This window comes from Corvus moneduloides, chromosome 7 (genome assembly GCF_009650955.1).
Source record: "Corvus moneduloides isolate bCorMon1 chromosome 7, bCorMon1.pri, whole genome shotgun sequence".
NCBI lineage: Eukaryota > Metazoa > Chordata > Aves > Passeriformes > Corvidae > Corvus > Corvus moneduloides.
Window position 1 is genome coordinate 34,288,524 of NC_045482.1, and position 22,958 is coordinate 34,311,481.

Genomic DNA, 22,958 nt, shown 5'->3' on the forward strand with positions numbered 1-22,958 from the left:
CTTACTGGAGTTATTTATTTTTCATGGATAGTGGCCAGTGATGAGTGCTAATAATGGCAGAAGTGATTTCCCAGTTAAAATTTAAGAATGCAAAACTTCAGGTTAATATGTTCCTCTGGTGTTTGAGCAGTATGTGTTTAAAGACACACACGTTCTTTTACTTCAAAACGTTTTATTCTCCTTTTAAATCCACACCTTGATGTCGATCTGACAGTGGTGCAAATGAGAAGGTGACAGAGGTCTCTCTGATGTAAAATCAAAGTGGATTCAGACACACGGTGCAGATACCAGAGGAGTGTGAAGCACAGAGCACGTAAACAAATAGCTGCACATGCAAAAGTATAGCAAGTGCCAAATGTCTACAATACTGCAAATTAACTGTTATGACAGGAGATCTCACAGTGGTGTTCAGAATGGAAAAGCAGAACTCGATTACAGAGATCATAAAATCACCCTCTCCCTTGATCTTCAGCTGCCTAAACCAGGAGAGGCAGAAAGAGCTGGCTCTGAACAAACAATCTTTTATCGGTGACGGATGTGGCACTGCTTTGTTCAGTAAAATTGCTGATTTACTAATAGTTAAAAAATAAATCCTTTGTGATGACACCAATCTCTCTAACCTGCTAAAGAAAGTGCAAACAGATGGGTATCTGTGTGACTGTGAGTGATGAAGCCAGTCTGGAGAAATACCCACAGTGTCTGACGAGAACTAATATTGCAGCGTGCAGGAACATCACCAGCATCCGCATTAGGATATATTCATTTTCTTTGTGCCAAGAATATGACCAATGATACTGGATGGTTTGATTTAATAGAGCTGCCTCTTCTAGCAGAAAAGCAACAGATATTTTATACAAAAGTGAAATGTGCCCGGGGAAGCCTGGACAGATTTAAATTCCTTAGGCTTTCCTCTTTATTGCAATGCCAGCAGACTTAAGGGACTTTTGACCCTACTAGTAAATTTTTAAATAAATGTAAGATACCTGCTTTATGGATCTGAAAGGAAGAGAAATAGCTTTTTGTTTCTGATTGGAGAATCTGTTTTTTAAAAAAATTATTATTTCCCTTTATATGTGAAATTCCATACTGGCTTCTCCTTAAGACTGTTCTGATGTACTTCAAGCAAAATTGCAACCAAGTCTGGTTGGTTTAAAGTGGTGCAAACTGCAGATATAAGCCAGGTAAAATATGTAAGTGAGAACAGAATGAGGACCTGCATTGTTAGAGCAGATAAATGTAGCTCAGAAACTTATTTTTAGAGTTACATAGTTTGCAGCAAGTCAGGCACTTCAAGAGATGAATACCCATCACATATCAATGCTGAGGAAATGGTACTTTGTTGATTATAAATCAAAATTGGAGGACTTTTTGGGTGCAGCTCATCAAACACTGACTTAAGAAACAATTTTCTTCTGGAGTATTTTTCTCCTCGGCAGCTTATAAAGGCAGTTGGGTAATTTTTGTGGTTTCAGTATGAAGAAATACTTATCCTTTAATCCTTAAATCATTGTAATTGAGTATAATTTTGTGTCAAAAGCAGCTAATAAAAGTACAAAATAGGGATTAGCAGGAGTATTTTTAGATTAAAATTACTAGAGTTGGAAAGAAGTGGCGCATAATCTCCGTACCTTCATGAGCACTGTAGCAAGCTGAAGAGGATTTGTTCTGTTTCATTTGAAGACTGATGGCATACATTACAAGGGAGAGAAGCTATTATTCCAATGGGGAGGATTTCACAATCATCATAATCCACAACTGTACATAAATTTAATTGAAAGTTAATTCTTTTTTGTCTGATATCTTTTAACCATCAATGCTATACAATAATTCTGCTTCTACTGGCAAAGCACTTGGGAAGGAAAGTTAAGCCCATCATTTTGGTCATAAATTAGGACACTCATACAGCTGCAACAATTGCTTTCATTTCTAAGTATTAAAACAAATGACTACTCTTGTTTAACCTTGAGGCACAAGATTCTCATCGCTTATATTATGATATAACTCACAGGAGTGAATACAAGGTTCTGTTGGAACAAAAAATGTAATTCCTCTTCATTCCCTTCCCAAAGTGTTTGAGCTGGCATCATTTGCAGCATGAAGTCCTGACTCAGTTTGCATATTTGAGAGAAAAATGTGAAACAATCCCCCTGCCTCTGATATACAGTTCGCTTTTGAAGGAAGCAGGTACTTGTTTCAGATCCTGATACCTGGGATATTTCTTAAATCTTGCCTGGAGTGGTATATGACAGGTATGAATCACAGCAAATGGCAGCTACTCTCTGCATTCCCCTTTCTGGACCACAGACGAATTTATTGGTTAACGTTTATATAAGCACAGGGTAAATGTGCCTGGTTTACTGTACCAATACCTACAGCTGTAGAATGTCTGTTCTACTCGACAGCATTTAAAGGGCCTTTGGGGTGCACAATGTGTATCCCATTATCCCATTAATGACAAGGCACAGCTTTGGGCAATAACAGAAAAGTTATTTATATGCACGGTGATTTTTCTTCTTCCTCAACCACTTTTACAGCTTCCCCAAGTTATAGAAGAGTCAGTAGCTGGCTTAGTGACACTGGAAAACTAAGTAATACTTTGTACATACTCATTGCTAGGGAGAGAGAAGTGTTGGGTTTATTTTTGTGACCTTTCGATTCTGAGAACTAGCTAAAATCAATTTATAGTTCAAAGAGATTGTACGATAACTACACTACACAGTAAAATTGCTTCCACTTTGATAGAGTGTGTTAAAATACAGCAACAAGGTCACAATCATTGACTTGGATACAGAATGGGAAGTGAAGGGGGTTTGGTCAAGTGTAGGTCAGGGAACAATTTGACAGGTTTCAAGCCTCTGTCTTGAATACTTAGGAAAAAGATCTAGAAGAAAACCAAGGAACCTAACCTAGCAACTACTGCTATTAAGGAATAAACATGAGTATTCCTGGCAGTGCAGTCTGTGCAGTAGAGAGGGGACAGTCATCCAGACTGTCCCTATAGAACCATACACTGAATTATGGGAATATCATTGAGACAGAGCAAGATCAGGTGACAGTGGTTGCTGTGCCACTGTCACTTTCTGCCTGAGGTCAGGACCCAGCTTTCCTTTTATGAGGTCTTCTCTTCAGTCCTCAGAGATTGATGAGAGCAGCTGAGTTTCAGAGCTCCCCAAGGAAGACTATTGCCCAGGCTATGAACAATACTATAGAAATTCTTTAATTATCTGTTGCCTTCAGTTGTTGGTATAGTTGCTCTTGCATGACACTTTATTATTGTCTTCACAGGTCACCTTATGGAACAGATGCCTTGCAGCAGAATTAGGAAAGAAGGAGGGCTGAGTGATACTGGCATGTGTCATGTTCTGATCTCACTGAGGAGGAAACATGTTCTGAAGTCCTGTGCCCTTGCTGTGGCAGAAATACAGATGTGGTGATTCATACCATTGAACAATTCCTGTCTTGAAGAATTCTCCCTAGCAGCAAATGAGGTGGTTAATCTATTGGATTTCAACTCATGGAGCCAGGTATTCCTGAAATAATTCCTGCCACCTGCTCCTCAGGTGGGAGTGACAGAACACAGCCGTCAGGGTTTGATTACGGAGTACAGTGTGCTGTAATGCCAGGCTAGCTCACACTTTCTCACAGCCTTCCCATGCAAAACCTTTTAAATTTCTAAATAAATAGAAAGTACCTGGTCTGGGGACTTTGGTACACATTCGACCGTTTCCAGAGAACCCTGCTGGACACCGGCCACAGACGTACCCAACGTAGGGGGGTTTCCTGTCAAAGCACAGCACTCCAGGGAAACATGGCCTGTTGGCACAGCTGGGGACGTGTGACACAGGTGCTGCATGGCCAAAAAAAGGGGAGTTCAAGCATGTTATTAATAATTTCTCAGATGAAACCCATATCTAAAATTTATCAGTGACTGCCTGAGCCCAGCTAAAGCTTTATAACTGCTTTTATTCTTTTAAAGTCTAATTAATGCAAAATGTTCCCAAACCTTGAGCCAAGCATGAGAATGTCCTGTAGGCATAGTGTAACGGAACAGCTGTTTCTCATTACAGCAAGATTTATTAGTCCTCCAATTACATGTTTTCAAGTTTATTACTCCAACTTGTTTGGCATTTATCATGTACAATATAGAAACCGTAATTTTCAGCATAAGTGAAAGATTAACTGAGTGAGAAAAGGTACTATTTGACATCTTTTTGGTCTTTTGTAATTGGAAGGTAATTATCAAACCTTACAGCACCTATACTCTACTTTTGAAATTACACTGTGAAGTACGTATGTTTCTGATCTGGAAATCATCCTTAATGTGTCAAACCTTGTATTGCAGAAAACTGCTTTAATTATTTTAGGACTATGTGCAAATTTAACACTCTGGTAATATATAATGTTTTATCACTTATGATGTCACTGAATAACAAGTGTATATGAACTGCCTATGAAGTATTTAACGGTGTCAAGACAGAGAACAGGTGATGAATACAATCTTAATGATGGTTTTAGATCTTTTTTAATTGCCTCCAGTGAGGTCTCCATCATAATTCTCAAGTATTTTCTGCATTGTTCTTGCACTTTACCTACAGCATCATGATATAGGATACCTGCAAGAAACAAGTTCTGCTTAGGGGTTGGCTGGCCTGGTACACATATTTTTTTAAAAAAAAGAGGTTAAGGAAAAAAAACCCTGTTGTTTTACATATGCCTCTACACAACAGATATGACCAATCTCAATTTTTTGCTGCCATCTTTCGCTAGAAAATCAATTAAACATGCAACACTCATTAGGGCAGGACCAACAAAAGCATCATGCAGGTGCACACCCATGTCAGGGAGTGCTGTAGTGCTGCACCTCTGGGAAAAGCTACAGCCACAGGCAAGTTGATTCCTCGAGCTGATCTTCACTTATGCTTAAAACTCATTATTAATTCAGTGGCTGCCCACTGAATACTGAAATAAAACACCATCATCACTTGGTTATGGCAAGCTGGCATAAGCTGCCACTCTTATCATCTTGCTTTCCATTGATCACTAAAATTTGAAGTGGTTTTGTCCTACCTCAGAAGTGATGTGATTTCGAATTAAGCCTGACTGCTCTGTCATTGTTGTAATGCCTCTCTTCCATCTCAAATTGTTTAGCAGCAACCCACAGTCTGATGTATTAAGAGGGTTTTTATTTCTAACTCAAATTTTCTTCTACTATAAACAACTAGTTTGTATTTACTGTTAAGGTGTTAAAATTAATGATTTCTAAATACATAAACTGCCCCAAATGGAAAAGATTTCATGTCCTTGTATACCTACCATGCCTATCACTTATGTTAAAATTCTTAATTGCAGAAGAATCCTTTGCCTCTAAGGACTGCAGTGGCTGCTTAACCTTAGTCCTGTTCAATTCACCTTTGCCATTGCTTAAAGCTTCTGTAACGTCAGCAGCAAGCACAGCTGTGGAAAATATCACAGAGACAAGAGACAAGGTGTTAGAGCTTAGCTGTGATTGATGATAAAAAGCCACAGCAACAGCAAATCAGGTAACCTGGCAGAAGTTTACTCTGGAACCCAACAAGCAAATAAAGGCAGATCAGGCGGGTCCAGCTGCTGACACGCAGCAAAGCTTCAACCAAGTGTAAGAAAAATTATTATGCCTAAAATCTCTGAAATTTGCTTATGTAAGAGTCGTACTATGCACTGTGATTTTTTCACTGGGCTCAGGGCACTTGGAAAGCCTCAGGTCAACCAGTGTTTGACAGCTCTGCTCCTTGGCTGGGGATGCTACACCTCACCCTGGCAGCTGTGCTCTGAGTCTTGCCTCTCCTTGAAAGCTTCTCTCTGAAACTCTGGTGAGTGTGTTTGTGGGCTTCAGTGAGTTCAGCTGCCAGCTTCGTGTGTATCAAAATACCTGTAAAAACTGTATGTGGATGCAATGAGGAGACTCTGAAAAATGTGATTTTCTGCATAACTTTAAGGTAATGAATTAGGGATAAAGTCTATGTGGATGGTGCTGCAAGTTAAACAATTATTGCCCTGGGTCTCTTGAATATTCTCTACTCTTAATAAAGACTGAAACTTTGACTCTTTATGTGTATTAAACAATGCAATGTGCTGTTGCTCACTTCAGGAGCTATAGAACTACTTCAGTCCTCCTTCCCTCCTTCCCTTTATACTTGCTTAAATAAGGGAAGTATGAGCAGGAATATTAAGTCACTGAATCAGAACTAAAAATAATGATTTCTATCCTATCTCAGGTGAACAAATAAGCCCTCAGGTTTATTCCTTCCAATAAATGTGCACTTCAGAAATGGATTTTTTTGTCTGTAATTAAAAAAATGCAAAGTAAGAAATGTTGTATCTTTCAAAAGCACATTATTTGTATATCCTTCCTTTGTGGGTCAAATTAACCACTAAAATATGCATTTGTGAACCAGATGCAAAATCACTTTGAAATAACCAGTGTGGCCAAATGATACAGCACAGAAGACTTTATATAGAGATATTTGGCAACATGATTGAAGGGATGTTTGGTCAGCCTGGCAAAGACACTGCTGCTGGCACCAGGGTCCTGCAGTTCCCACTCACTCTGTTCACAAGGGATACTTTTTTCCTTTCTATAGTGAATATGAGGAAATGTTAATGACTGCACAGTAAATATCTGTATCTTTCACTTCTTGGATTTCTTTGGAAATACCAATGAACAAACAAACAAAAAAAGTCTTCAAGTGTTGATTTATCTCCTTCTGGTTAAAAAAAATCGGTTTGGAGAAGACCTGTGCCTATGTGACTGAAACAAGCAGAGTGTGTGCCACTCATGTCAAGTGCATTGGAAGGTCTCAAAGTCGCTGTAGGCTCCCCAATAAAGAGTCTGTTGCCCCAAAAGCAAATATGGGGTAGATTTAAACCTGTTCATGGCCATTTTCTTCATGAGCTGGGATCTGAGGAATGACTTCATGCCAAGCATCCATGGGTTGTGTCCTCTGATGAAAACACACCTTGGGAACAGAGCTGAAAGGATGGGAAGGATTGGCACAGGGACCTTCTTCCTCTTACTCTCCCTCCAGCTGCCACCCAAACAAAAATCAGCCCTGGGGGTGTGCCCCAAACTCACTCATGGATGTATACTTAGGAGTGAAATAGTGGAGAATGTGCACAATGTCCTTAGAAATTATCTATCTGGAAAGTACTTTTTTGCATGCTGTGGTGTTCGTTCTCTACCAAAATGAAAAATAGCAGAGCAATTTGCAAATATCTACATTAATAAAACATGGCAATAATCTGTTTTTTACATTTAAGGCTCTGTACTTGAAATGAGTGGCAAAGTATTCAATTAGGGATAACAGTAGTAGAATTGAGCCCATTTTTCCCCCCATCTATTAAAATAAATCATGTAAAACACTTACATTTGCAAGTTTTACCATTTCCCTCCATCCCACTGGGGCAAATTCCACATGCATAAGATCCAAAGGTATTCATACAAGACACTCCAGGAAAACAGAGACTCTCTTCGCATTCATTCTTGTCTTCCTGACACGTAAGCCCTGTGGCAAAGCAAAGGGGAAGTTAATAATCAGGAAAGATTCCCTGTTTATACTTCAGCTCAAATGTTGAAGCAGACAAAGGCTCACTTCTCAGCTGCAAACTCATTACAGGGTATGTCACTCATGTTCCAGCCAAATTCCCCACTGTCTCACTTAAACCTGCTTTTATCACACTGTTTATTACTTCGTTATTGGCACCAGAAGTGCTGAACTTGAGACTACTGCTCCTGGAAAGCTGTGCATGTTAAATAAAAATGCACATAAATGAAATTAATATTTCCCCTGCATTTCATATCTTTGCTGCTGCTTTTGTTGTCTTGTTCATGTGAGATCTTTGTCATATACTGAGGAAGCCAAAGAACTCCACCATTTTGGCTTCAGGATATGAGGAGCCAGGTACTGACCTCTTGTGTTTTCCACATATCTGTGAACCAGCCTGATAGAGTCTGGCTGAAGGTGAACCTTACAAAATGATCAGATTTTTAAAAAAAAACAACTCCAAGTTTTTCTACTTAAAATTAAAATTTGAAGAAACACTGAAAATGTCACACAGTACTGGTGTTCAGAAGATAGGCTGCCACAGGATCTGGATCCAAAACGGTATCTCTTGACTATTGCTGATTTTAGAAAGAAGGTTTTAAAAATCCCTTGAAGCAACTGATATTCAAATTCACAATTTTGAGTGGTTTAGTGAATACCTCTAGGGGACGGTGACCTAAAAGTTAAAATTACTATCTGAACAGCAATGAGGCAGAGTTATCAAATATAATTTTGTTTAAAACTCCCTCGGGCTTCAGGTGCTGCTATCTCTGTGCACTTGGGCAAACTTGCCTGGCTCTTGCTGGTCACAGGATGTACAGCCCTGAGGGCAGGTCACAAACCAGCCCAGGTCACTTCTATTAGAGCATCCCCTTTGTCCCTGTAGGAATATACAAGGAGATTGGGACAGCTTCTGGAGAACCGAGGTACCTGCCCCAAGATGGGTACAGAAAGGTTTGCTCCATGTCAGATACCCAGATTTATCGTGACAAAAGGTCTAAGGATAAAGGAATCTTCTCTTTTTTCCCATCAAAAAAGAAATTTGTCATGGTAGAATGAATTGCAGGATGATAAAAACAGAGCATTATTATTTATCTTACAACATAATCTCTCATTGCCTCAGCATTGCAGACAGCTTCCACTAGTCAAGTTAAAATGGCATCTCAATGTACAAAACTCAAATTGAAGTCTCTTTATAGATTGAGCTGCCTAAAAAGCCAGTGACATCACCTTCCCATGCCTGCTTCTTCTTGAGGAAAAAAACCAGCAGCATGAAAGCCACACCCCTTTTCCTGTGCCATTTGTTCTGGTTTTCATGCTTCTTGCTTCATTTATTGAAACTGGACCTCACACAGTGTTGCAGGGCTAGGCTTACCTTTTTCCTTCCCTTGTTATATTTTGGCTGACTGTTTATATTTCATTATTTAATTATCACATTCCTGGCATCAGGCTGCTTTTCTCTGATGCTGATTTCTGGAGATGCATTGGGAAATTATAAGACATCACATTATGGAAAATATTGAACGAGTTACCCTCTGATTAGATTAGTAATTACTTTCTTTCTCTGAGTATCATACAAAAACTAAACATGATACCATAGACAATGAGAGTAGGAGCAAAGTTCCCAGTTTCAGTCACTTCTCCCTTGGTCCCTCTCATACTCTCCTTCTCACCTTTAAATACTGTAGTTTCAGTGCAAAGGGCTGTCTTTCAAATCTCAAAGATGAGGGAATTACAAGAATCAAAGGAACACTTTTAAGTAACAAGATAAATTTTAAAACTCAGCCACTTGGCTGTTTTTTGTGATGTAAAGGTGAAACTATGCAAGCACTGCTTTTCACACAGAGAGATTTGATTTTAAACAGTGTCTGACCAATCTGGGCATAATGATAATCCCGATGAATCCAAGGATAAATGTTTGCAAAGACTGAAACTTGGCTGGATGATGCTGAAGAAGCGGCAGAAATAGACAGTAAACTGTCTGCACCAAGAAGTGTCAATTATTCTGTTTGCATGACCTCCAGTGCACTGTAGCACAGGGGAGTCTCAACTGTCTTGGCACTGCTACAGTACAAATAAAACTAATAGGAATAGAAGTTCTTCAAGTTCCAAGGCTGTACCATCTGTTTGTGTGCCAGCTATATTTCTCCATCCCTGCATGGGAAGTTGTCTGAGAAAATAAAGTCCTTTCATGCCTCAATAGGAGCTGACCACCTACAGATGCAAAGAAAGATTTTTTGACTGTGTTCACATTAAGTTGACTCTAAAGGAACAGAAAAATATCATTTAGGGGCTCTATGGTTATTAGAAACCATTAACAAATCCTGGGAGTTTCTTCAGTTTCCTGAAATATAAAATGAAATTATCCTTCCATCTTGCTCCCCATCCCACCCCCAACTTTGTACTAATCACTGGTATATGGGGAAAGAAATAATGATTTTGTGATGGGGGTAGCTTTCAAGGATGAGTTCTGTTCTCAGGTGGGTGATGTTCTTGTTTTCTGTGGCCAAAACAATAAACAACAGGGATCCTTGTTATCTTGTCAACAATGTAGATGAAAAATGAATTAACTTTGAGCACTCAGAGACCCAGTAATAATTCTGGAGTCAGCCTCCTCTCAGATTTTCTACCTGGCTTTTCTCCCTGCCTTGTTCCCGTTCTTATATTTTACCCTTACCCTGATGCACCTGAGTTGCTGCCTCCCTTGCAGGGGTGTTTGGGAAGCTCTCACAAGTTCACCTCTTTTTTTCTACTGCCTGTTTGCTGTCATTTGTAGAGATTTGATGGTGAACTGGTGCTGTCACTTGAGCTGCATAGCATTGCCTTCTCATTAGATTATTGATGGTTTTCTGGGGAATTGAGGCATAAACACAGCATCAAGAATGAGTTTTATTGTTGTCACCGAACCTGCCCTGAAGTGAAATCATCTGCTTCCCAGCTGGCTTTCAGCTCCACTTGCTTACAATTTTTCACCTGCTATTAAAACTTTGAGATGTATTCCTTTTTCACTCAATCATATTTTATTTTCTTTTGTTGCTTGTGTTGTGGCATTTTGGGAAGAACAGCAAAACCATTGCACTGTTATTTAACTTGCAAGAATTAAAGGTGCAGGAAAACCTGGTGTTTCTCTGGCCATCAAGGTGCTGTGTGCCCCTGTGTCTCTGGTCAGCAGGTCCACTGAGGTCATTAACTCATAGAATTATATTGATTTTTATTCATTTCATCCAACTCCTTACAGACAACCAATACTTTTTCTCATTGTATATCTTCAGTGTTTAAGCAAATACACAATAAAAAATTCCCAATTTTCCCTGTGCTCATAGGAATGTTCTTTCCAGAGGATTCAGGACACTCAGCATATGTTTGGTTGGCTTAGGGATTTTTATATTTTGATCAAGCTTCCACTTTATAACTTTATTCTCCAAGCTTAGGCTTGTGTGTTCTTGCCTCAGTGGAGTCTCTGTAAAGACTTTGGACAGCAGCAGGCTTTGGCCATTAGGTAGCATTACCTGGAGTCAACACGGATTAGGTGTCACAGAATTTTTAAGCCATTTTTCTGTACTTCTGAATGATTTTATTTTTCATTTCTGCTGGAATTTTATAAAAATGAACTCTGGGCTTGCAGTCCCACATGACCAAAATGAATGAAACAATGAAGGTTTCATGAGCTGCTGACAGGCAGGAAGAGTACCTTGCCCACTGAGTAAAATCTGTTCACTGCTTTTGTTTAAAAATGAGATTTTTTTCTATATATATGCACCAAAAGTGGTGATAATTATGTCCATTTGATGTTGCTTCTAGTTGATTTTTCAAACTTACAACACTGACAGCAGCCAGCCTTATGGGTCTCAAGAATGTGAACAGAGCAGGGGGTTAAGTGATCATCTTTCTTCCCTTTGTTTCTTAAAATCACATTTTGGCCAGCTGTTCTGGTTTTGGCTTAGATAGAGTTCCAAAATCAGGGCACCAGCCTTGAAGAGTTTCAAGGGTTAGATTTTGTTTTATTGTCATGTCTGACAACTCAATGGGCTTGTGATTTTCTAATGCTTAAGTTTAGTGAAGCTTCAAGCAGGACTAAAGGACAATTTATATTTCCATGTTTTCCATCTCTACTTCTCCTTCCTAGACCTAAAAAACCCATTTAATCCCAGTTCTTTCCTCAGTTTAATTAAGTGAAATCCTGTCGAGTGCAAAAGGGCTGTGAATCTTTGCCTTTTCTCTCTTACACTCAGTCTTCTCCTAGCTCATCTCATGGATGGACAAATCCATGGGAAATGAGCAGGAAGCAACAGAGATCAGGGAGGTTCACATCCTCCTTGAGCGATCATTTCAGGACAACAGAGCTTTAGGAGATTTTTCCTTATCATTAAATAGCTGCTTTTGCACATTTCTGTCTATGTCTAAAGCTAAGCCCTGACAGCAGAAGAACAGGATTATGTTTGCAGTCCATTTGGCAGATGTTGTGGTCATGCCACACTCAAAAATCCTGTAGCTCAATATATCTGTAGTTAAACCAGAGATGCCAACAGTGATGTGTTACCTCCCAAACCAGGGGGGCATTTACAGACGTAGCTCTCCATGCTGTCCACGCAGGTTCCGCTGCCGCAGGGGTTTGATTTGCAGTCCCTGGTGTCTTCCTGGCAGAATTCTCCATCAAATCCATTTGGACATAAGCACAGGTATTCACCAAGGCCTGGAGGGTATTTAATATTGGTGACACATGTGCCACCACTGAGGCAGCTGCAGGGCTTCACTACAACCTGGGGAAGGCAAAAGGGAATTGTGGTAAGATTCCTGTGAATGATCACAGCTGGGAGGTGTATTGTTACGCTTTAGGAAGGGGAAGATTTGCACTGCAAACGTTATCCAGTATGATGGAAACTTATTTCTAACCAATTTCCTTTGTCTAGATAGATGGTCCTATACTCAGAGTACTTATTTATTTGACTGAGAGCTCGACTTCAAAGGGATTTCTTTTTTCATCATTTAGGGGCACATTCTGACTTCTTATAAGGAAAAAACCTCAACCTTATTTGCTGTAACAGCAGCTTTCACATGGTATCTGAGGGCAGAATTTGTTCCTTATTCTTCAAAGAAGAAAGGAAAAATCTCTTCTCTTTGCCTGCCTGCCCACCTTCCTCTTTCACATTACAAATGGCTCCCAGGCAGGAACATGACTGTGGCTATTCCTTATCTGGTCTCTCTCTTCAGGGAAGGGAGATCCATGGTTGTATTTTACGTATGTACAAGAACTGCATTTCAACGGATTCAAAGCTCTGCATTATCTCCCCTAGATAACACAGGTCTAGTTTGAAATATTTCCATTAAAACTATATCTAGGCTCCAGTTTCCCCTCTGCTGTGTGGGTTCAGCAGATTGGTATTTTGTGGTTTGAATAAGTAAAAATAGGAATCTCTGGGAATAAAAATCTTTTCTTCACAAAACTGTTCTTATGTCAAGAGTGTGCATGCTGCTTTATTAGCTCATCCGATCGGAGGATTAATGTTAGCCTATACAATAAAGACAAAGCCATGCACAAGCTCTGCCAAGAAACTTAGAGTGTGGTGTAATGACATAAGAGCAAGACATCCTCTAAAAATATCATTGAGAATGAGTTATAATCTCCCTTTTATAGCTAAATCCTGGTCTTTTATGTTATATGCTTTTTTTGTGCAATCCAGATGCAGAATGTGAATTTTAAAGCAGATTAATGAACCATTAAAAGGCTCTGCAAGAATGTTCTTTCAAACAGCAGTCAATAGCACTCTCTCTTGTTCCCTGTATATATAGTTTCTATGTTCTCAGAGATATTTATTCCATTAATTGATCATTATTGCTGTGCTGGATATTATACACTTAGAGGAAATAGCTGAAGCCTTGCTTTTCAAGACAGTAACAAATTATTAGCTATGGTGACGATTGCACAGTAATGTTGACGTGACAAACAGGTTTGTTTTGTTTTTCCTTTAAAGTGTTCTTTCCCTTACCTCAATAGAGTATCTGCTCTGTGCATTGCACTCATCTGACACAGTGAATTCAAAGGTCTGCATTTCTTCTGAATCAACTTTCCAGAGAAGAAGGCCAGCAGGAGAGAGCCTGGCATCCCGTGGCCCAGCCTCCAAGATGAATAGCACAGCTGACCCTTCTGGATCCACTGCTATTAGCTGGTAAACAAAATTCTCACCAATAAATGTCAGCAGCTGGCTGGAGGGGGCCTGGAACACAGGAGGCAGGTTGTCTAAACAGCAAAAATGAAACCATGATTACATAAACTCCAGTTTCTCCCATGTAAAGATTCTCAGAGCGGGTCTTTGAAGCACTGCTTTCAAAGAAAATGTACAGAGCATACCCAGAGGCTGATGGAGGAAGTGATTTGGGTCTTAGAGGGAGCAAATGGCTTTACCAAAAAGAACACCTTTTTTCTCACCTTTTTTTTGTGCCCTATACTGAATTTTTGTCCCATCCTGCACTTTGATTAATTTTGATGTGCTATCCGATCTATGGGAGTAAATAATGCATGATTTTCTAGAATCTCCCCCTAATACCAATTCTTACTAAAACTGCAATTAGTTATATTTCTTATACTTACATACTTGTTTAATCTATCTACCATCCATCCATTTAAATATAAGTAAAATAAATCTCAAAAGGATGAATGAAATATTAATTGGGAGGACAACTCAGAGGGAAAAGTAAATTGTAACTCTTTCATTGAGTAGACTCTCCTGCCTTTACCCATGAGGAATAATTAAGCCCAAGCAGCTTGACTGAATTCAGCTGGACATTCCATCAGGAACAAAGGTCTTTTCAGTGCCACTGCAGATACGTCAGGGATGCTGAGACTCTCTATCCCCAGTGACAGTGGTGTGTATCGTGTCACCTTTGGCACTGTTATTTCTAGGGTTGCTGTTTACATTCTGTATTTCCTCAATGAAGATAAACCCCCCTAATTTTACAAGGCTATTTAACAGCAGAAGACAAATGCTACCTGAAGATACTTCCAATGTACGTAGGCAAGGGGGACAAGGTAGAGAAAATGATAATATTTTATAATTAGAAGCCAAGGAAAAGTAAGATCTGATGAGTACCCTGAGGTGACAGCAACTCTTTTCAGGGCCAGGAATTTCATGTCCATGTCCTAAGCCTCCCCAGTCTCAAGGCATCTTTCCTCTTTAACCAGTAGTGCAAATTGACAGGTATTGATATTTAAAGGAGTCTTCTCACAATGTAATTTGACCATAGTTATGTTTAACTTAAAGCACATTTCTAATAGCGAGGATTAATTTCAAGCCATGCTCTAACATTATATACTTGTTCTCATAAGGACTCCTTGCATTATCCTCATGGGAAATCACCATTAGGGGTTTTTTTTGTGGTGCATATCATTTCTATCCAACTTTGCTTTCCATAGCACGGTTTAGATTATGCAATTATTTAAATATGTATCTCCTTTATTGCTGCTGTGCTATGAGAGCTTCCTAAAATGCTTGTCCAGCAGATTGTCCTGGCATCACTGTTGAAAGCTTCCATCTATTCATTTACCTTTTATTTCCCAAACACTGAAGCCATGGAGCCCATAAAAGTTGTGCCCAAAAGTAATCAATGAAATATTGATGCAGGGTATGCATTTATGGATAAACACAAAGGTGTTAACTGAATGGATGGTAAGTGGAAGTGGTAGGCACAAAATAACATAAAATCAGATGTTCTGAAAGGAGTCTGTGGAGGAGTGTTTCTAATTCTACAGAGATCTGCTTGCCATCCAGTAAATATATATACACTCCCCCTATTACTTCAGAACTTTCAAAGTAGTTTTTGCACTTTTGAAAACAGGTCTGACAAACCCTTTTTTCTAAATACTTTTAAATGTTGACATCATTTAAAAGTGAACCATGATGGGTTTCAGAGTTCCCAAATCACTTCTAGTCTTAACAAATTTCAAAACAAATGCAGTTTTTACTTTTTAAACCATTTCCTGAATTTTAAAATTGAGCTCTCTTGGTATTAGTAATGAATCTGTCTGTGTAACACTCAGCATCAGCTCATCCCTAGGAATGCTGCTGCTCTGGCCAACTCAATATAAGGTCAGGTTGGGTGTGGCTCTGAGCAACCTGGTCTAGTGGGAGGTGTCCCTGCCCACGGCAGGGGTTGGGACAAGATGATCTTTAAGGTCCATTTCAAACCCTTCAGATGTTTCTATCATTCTATGATTCTATGACAGAAAGGAGGCAAGGTTTGTGAGTCACAGACAATATCCCTCTTTGGACTTAAATATTTTTCTGGGGGAAAACACACAACTTTCAAGTGTACAGGTTCTTCTTCAGGTCTGATTTACCCTTAGGCATTTTAGCTACTCATCCAAGTGACATCCAAAGGGATTTTTAGTTGGCCAGCTTTTGGGATGTTATAAAACTGCAACAAACCAAGCAGGTTCTGTGACTCACATACCTTTCTGTAATGTGTTTGTGTTTACAAAGCCTAAAAGCACAGAGAAACTCTGTCTAGAAGCACCACATGGATCTAAATAAAATCAGTAATTTAATTTTTATACTGACCAGATGTAAGCGTGCTCACGTAAGGGAGGAGATGGGCTGTGGGGATAGCGCTGCTGGAAACACGGATTTTCTGCAAAGTGTGGGGCAAGCAATGGTTGCTGTTTACACAGGGCATGTAGCCATGGAAAAGCCATGATTAAGTCTTCAGCCTTCAGGAGATGCTTTAAAAGGCAGACTTGTCCATGACCCCTGCCTCGAGGGGCTGCAGAATGAGCCTTTGGGTTCTGTGGCAGTGAAGGTAAGAGTGGCTGATCCCTATCACCTGGACTCCCTGCCAATCCAAGCTCTGTTATGTGGCATTTCATAAGATTTGGCTCAGAGAAAGGAAGCAATTCTTCCAGATACCAAAAATATATACTAGTGTCCAAGCTCTGTTATGTGGCATTTCATAAGATTTGGCTCAGAGAAAGGAAGCAATTCTTCCAGATACCAAAAATATATACTAGTGTTTTAAAAACAGTGTTTTCCCCAAATTGCCTCCTTAAAGATTTGTACCTGCAAGATGCTGACAGAGATATTTAGGGTTCATCACGTTTAGCTGACAGACTTGGGCACTGCATGGGGCACTGTCATATCAAAATTTTATTTTCAGGTATTTTTTTCATTTATTAATCTGAGATTTATCAGATTTCAGACAGAAAAAGATGCATAGTGTATGCAGTGGAGTCTGCATTTCTGGTGCACCCAATTATTCCCGCTGCAAACAGTCCATGTGCACTGCACAGGACAGATTCAGGTTATCTGAATGAAGGAACACTATATTTAATAAAATGAGTCATAAAGTCACAGATAAGTGCTTCTAAATCCTAGAAAAGAAACCCCTGTCTTACTTTCATTAACAGACCAGGTGAACTTAGAAATGTCAGGTTCACAGAGAAGACAAGGGCTGGTAGGGCTTGACTCTCCTTCACCATAGCAAAGTCCATCTATATTGCATGTATTATCCTGTCAAAAAAAAAAGGGAAATAAAAACGGGTAGGAGGTGAAGGCGATGGAAAAAAAGGAATAAGAAATAAAGATATTAGCAATTAATAGTTTCCTGATATAAGCAGAAATTCACTTGTCTCTTGAAACAATGAAAGAGTAGCAACTTAAATGTTGGTGTTCTCTGCTTACAGCGAGGAAACAAGCCGTGGAAGTTTTCCAGTTCCAGCTTGGGATCCTTGTAGCTTTGAATGTTTTAGCTTAGGCAATGTGGTGTTTCTTTGTCATAGATGGATGATGGATGCAACAGAATGCGACTCTTTTCCCATTTCCACGCTCATGTGGTGTATGTGGTCATTTTTCCCAGCTGTTTCTGTTAATGTGGTGAGTATCAGGTAGCCATACAAGGCTCACAAAACCCAAGACTAGATAAAAGCTCCGTTTGAAATACTGGAATCCTGCTCTTATTTCTGGAGTTCTTCATAAATGTATGCCAAAGCAGTGCTATAAAAGCAGAATAAAGGAGTGCCTTAGAGTTTAGGCTCCCATGAGGGAGCTGTAGATAACAGCTGAGCACATCCGCGGTGCCTCGGTGGAGTGGAACATCCCAAAAGAGCATCGTGTGGTGATGCTCTGTGGGCACAGCAGCCTTTGGGCTGACCTGCTCCTCTCCCAGTTGGGGAGCCCACCAGGGCCAGAGGAGCCACGTGGGTTCCACGTGGGCAGAAGACACTTGCATTCTCTAAGAGGTGAGCACAGGGACATGATTAACAGGTGTAGTTAAAGATCTATCCCATGGGAAGGTCCAATGGCAGAGTTAGGCCTTGTAGCCTGTGTTGAGCTGCACAGGCAGGTGGGACTTTATCTGACCATGCCAATTCCCAGGAAAACATGGAGTACTTTTGGGAACAAGGGGAATGTCCTGGCCACAGTGGGACTGCAGGAGGGAGAAGCTACCAAGACCAAACACATTTTCACTTTTCCTTCCTTGGCTTTTGCCAGACTGATATGTGTCCCATTACTGGCCTTGTGGTTTCTGTCTACTGATTTACTGGTGTCCCAAACTTCTTTTGCAAACTGCATGAGTTAATATTTTAAATAATATTACTTTATGAGTAATAGGTAAGGTAGAGAAACAAAAAACATTCTCATAATGGCCCCAACATGATAGAACATGACAGATCTCCAGCATTAAAACCTGGATGTTAATTAGATTTTATTACATTGTTGTTTTCCAGGGCTTGATGCACTGATGAAAAAAAAAAAAAAAAAAGATACTTTTTTTTCTGTGATAGGATGGTACAGAATGGGCTCCATAAAAGAACACAGAATGTGAAATGGCCTGATATAAAGTGTCCCCTAATTGAAACACCTTTTCTGGAAGCAATTTAGGTGTTGCAGAGTAATGTAGAAGGGGTAATTAGACTGTGGTCTGATGCATTTGGAAGCCTACTTCAAATATTCCCTTGAAGCATCTTAGAATAGAAATTACTGTAATCCCTAGAGAACACCATATTGAGAGAAAATAGATATTTCTGAGTTTCATAAACTTAAGAATAAGGAAAGCCTTTGACAAAAACCCCTCACCTTAGATTTAAGTGAAATTATTCTGACACAATTATTTTTATCTGAAACTAAAGTGGTTTTGCCCTCAGTTGGGCTGCGTTGGGTTTCCCTGCCCTTATCTCTCTGAGAGCAGTGACAGAGGGACTTTGGGACAACCAGTCAAGGTCAAACTACCACATGGGCCTATAAGGTAACTTCTGTTCACTCACTAACTCGAAAAAGAAGTGAACTTTTTTAAAATTTTGGTAACTGGTATGTGCTTGCAATCAGTACAGGTCTTAAAACTGTGTTTTCTCATCAGCATTAATGAGAACAGTGAGGCAAATCAGTTAAGGTGCACCTGATTAATCTTCATTTTATAAAAAAGCTGACTGGTGGCCTCCTATGAATTCATACTTGCCTCAGGGCAGGAGAGCAGGATCAGCACATTCCAATAGCCCACCTAATACCCTCCAAAATTTTTTTGAAGCCCCACTGCAAACCAGATGATTTGCTTAATGCAGGTCTCAGGAAAAAAGAACAGGGAAGATCTTTTCAAGGGATGTTACACCAGTAAGTCCACAGGAAAGCAGAGGGTTATAGTTCTCTGCAGGCAGTTTCTAACATGTTGGCAGTTTAAAATATAGCTCTAGACTTCTGATTATGGTTTTGAAACTGTCAAAATACTATATGTTTGTACTTAGCAGTGTTTAATGCAAGCAAGAACGGTTTATGTTCTCTCAAGGGTGTTCTCACATGACAAAAACTGTATAACATGCATCTTTGTGTGCCTCTTGCTAAGGCAGAAAATGGGAATAGAAATGATATACCCTCACCAAACAGGCTGGGAGAGGGAAAATAGCAGAGACACTTCAGAAGTGAAGTTGAGCCTTTCAGGGCAGGCTCCTCACTCTTATTTACTCCCAATAACAGCTGCAAAGGATAAATATTGCTAACCACAGACTTTCCTGACGTGTTTGTGTGAGGAAGGTCCATCATAAAGCATGCTCTATCAGGTGTTCATACCCCACATAAATATGAAAAAGAAATAAAATATCTCAGACGTGCGGTTGTGAAAGAGAAAAGTGAAGTGTTGGGCTGTGCAGCTGATCTGTGAAATAGGTTCTCCCCTTCCAGAGCAGTTATTACACAGAGTACATCAGAGGGAGGGAGAGGGCTAAGGAAGAGATGAACGATCCGTATTAAACCTTTATGATCTTTAAATTACCTTTAATTTACAAAGTCCGGTCGGATGGAATTGGCAGACCTGGCAGACCGCGTCGTACAGGGTCAGCACTCTGGAATTACTGTACTGGAAGCCATCGTTAGTGATCTAAATGATACAAAATCATCTTTATAAGTAATAATGTTCCATATGGAGACTGTCTGCTCATTGTGGAGCACATACTGCTGCCCCCTTGAACTGGATGTGTGCCAGCAAGATAAATTAAACCACTTGTGAGTGGCTCTGCAAGCTAACAAATTGCTTAATGCTCCAAACTGGAAACTCTTCATTAATAACCAAAAGATCTTTTGGCTCAGCTGGCATTCAGCTTTTCTGATTGCTGTTAGGTTTTATCCTGAGGGGCTAATTTTTTCAATACCCTTATGGAAGCTGTACTCAAGTACTACAAGGGGGATTTCAAGGAGTTGTGGAACACAATTAACATTTTTGGCTGGAACTCAAAACCACTTTTTTACTAATAGCAAGTCAGTAAGCAAAATCCTTGGGCTGAAAGTTAAAAAAAAAAAAAAGAGAATGTGTATTATATAGGGTTATTTGAAATTAACCTTATAAAATGTTTAAGGGTGGACAATATGAGAGAGCAACAGTTTCCTTTCTATAGGAAGGTACATTAGAGCAGTCACCTGTCCCAGCTCACAGTAGGTACATGTGGGTAATTCAGAAAGCCTAGAACATGGCCTTTTTTCTCTAAGAATGCTTACATGATACAAAAGAGTTGAGAAAATTCATATTTTAATTTTTCCACAATAAAAATGAAAATGTACCAGAGAAGTGTGGGAAAGTGGTTAACTTCCGAGAATACTTTGTGAGACATCTTGAGAGGTGTGAACCTTAAAGAGCACCCCAAAACCCTGGGGAAAGCCATGCTGTAGACACTGATGAGAACCAGCAGGAAAGCCAAGCCCTTTTATCAGGTATTTTTCAGTTTTTGTCTTCTCACAATCAAAATAAAGCTGCTGTTTAGCAGGCCTAACAGAGCCTTTGCTGTGGATTCATCAGGTGCCCCTGTGTCTTCTTGCTATGAAATCAACCCCCAGCCCTTGTCCATCTGTCCTGTGACCCCAAAGCTGAAACATCCTGTCCCTTTGCAGGTGATGTTTACAAGATCGAGGGCATAAAGTTTTTGATCAGTCAATAAACTCTTTCAGTTCACAGAAAGAATGTTATGTTAAACTGAACAAAGATAAACAGAAGCACAGAGAGCATAAAATACTTAGTAAATTTCAATTATCATGAATTGGTTGAAAGCTCATGGAACATAATAGAGCAGATTCTCCCACAATGTCACACGGGATAGTTCTCAGCTCAAAATGCACTGTGAGCTCAGAGTGTTTGTGCCTGCAGAAAACTCCACAAGGAGAGGAACAGGCAGTATTCGTGGATATTCACAATTTGAACTTGTGGAAGTGGAATAACTTCTGTGGACTAATATAAATTGGTCCAAAAATCCAGTAAAATTAATTGACCTAACAAAATTCATCAGTTTAAGGAAAATATTAGACTATTGATATATTAGATTATACTGTGTTGTACTACAGGTAAAAATGCTTTTAAAAGAAGTAACTAATTTCTCCTGCATTTTGAGAAAAAAGGAAATAGGCAACCCCCCTCTAGACCGGCTCTTCATTGAAAGACTCTGGCAGCAAGACTTCCATTAAGAATTTATTATTCCTAATGTAATTTAAATTTCGTTTAACTTCATTCTTTTACCAAAGTATCCAATGTTGTCTCAATACCATTGCACTAATAATGGGTGAAGAAATGGCTAGACAGGGAAAAATATAAAAAACTGTAAAATTGAACTAATTGTTCTGTCTGAAGCGAGCATTGTGAGTGAAATGTAACACTTGAAATTTGATTTTTTTAATCTATATTTTTTTCTACATTCTATTATAACCATCCATTTTGATCTCCGTTTAGAATTGTGCTGTTTTATAGCTATTTTAATTGCTTTTCCATTAGTCATCTTAGTGATGTGGAACAAACACTTTGATGAGAACTAAGCTGAGCAAACCTTAAACTTGTTTGGATCTTAAGAGGCAAAAACCCACTTAGAGTTGGGCCTTGTTTGCTTGAGCATAAGTATCTTCTGGAAAGAAGGAGCTGCTTCTGGATAGATGGAAAGGATGATCAGGAATTCTCTTGCTTCTGCCTCAGGTTTTTCATCTGTCATGAAATGATCTTGGCTATTGGCATCACTCTACACAGACTTTGTATGAAAGTTTCTAAATGAAAAATGAAAGCTATAAAACTGTCCTGAGTTCAAATTCAGTTTTTGCCTCGCTGAATTTTTAGCAAATATTTTTTTATTCTAGACAAATGCAGCAACAACAACTTAATGAAAAGGAAGAGAGCTGCTTCCCAAATTAGATTAGTGCCTGCCAAGCTCTTTCACCTCTTCACCCAGGCATCTGCCTGGACAGCTCAAGTCATCTGCTGTCCAAGCATGGGTTTGTATTTTGATATCTCAATTAATTATGCCAAACACTCTGGTGTAGCCACATGTACTTTCTTATCTGCATTCGGCAGCATGTCATGGAAACAATGGGCAAACATGAATACAAGAGGAGATAAAATGAAAGAGCACTGTGAGAGTTCTTGTTTCCTCAGTGCTGGTGGTGAAAAAAGCTTTAGTGAAATTTTTCTGGCTCCTTTGAAATTTGATTTGGAAGGGGGGAGATATTCTGAAAATATTGAACAGTGACATTTCCAGAAAGAATTGTGTTGATTTTTGGTTCTGAAAAATCTTTTAGCTATATTTTGAAAAGTAGGTATGGAGATACATAACCCAGATCATCAATGTTGCAATAAGTCTTATGAGGAACTTTCTGGAGCACGGATTTTTGAACACCTGTGGAATTAATTGAAAGTAATTTTTTATCTTGAAAAGCTCCATGATTTTGTTCTCTGTGCTGCCATGTAAGGCCAGCTGTCTTTGAAACTGAGCACTGGGCTCTGCCTTCCCAATTTGTTCATCAAAAGATCCACAGGAGTACCAGGATTCACGTGCAGACTGAGATGATTTAATTGAGCATTCGCTGTGTAGCCGTCAGCCTGGTTCCTCTGCAGGGTTTGAAGGAGAGGGAAAGGGCAGGAGGCTTACAGGTG

At 39.5% G+C, this 22,958-nt stretch overlaps 1 protein-coding gene across 1 annotated transcript in view; it reads right to left on the reverse strand.

The window, feature by feature from the left end:
• LOC116446613 (von Willebrand factor D and EGF domain-containing protein-like) overlaps positions 1-22,958 on the reverse strand; it is a 170,525-nt gene that overhangs the window by 51,960 nt on the left and 95,607 nt on the right. Inside the window, exons 14-20 of the mRNA XM_032114757.1 lie at positions 19,833-19,937; positions 16,966-17,080; positions 13,568-13,818; positions 12,121-12,340; positions 7,404-7,541; positions 5,314-5,454; positions 3,692-3,847 (exon numbers count right to left, since the gene is read on the reverse strand). Of these exons, the coding sequence (XP_031970648.1) occupies positions 3,692-3,847; positions 5,314-5,454; positions 7,404-7,541; positions 12,121-12,340; positions 13,568-13,818; positions 16,966-17,080; positions 19,833-19,937 (1,126 nt within the window). The remainder of the gene's footprint in view (positions 1-3,691; positions 3,848-5,313; positions 5,455-7,403; positions 7,542-12,120; positions 12,341-13,567; positions 13,819-16,965; positions 17,081-19,832; positions 19,938-22,958) is intronic.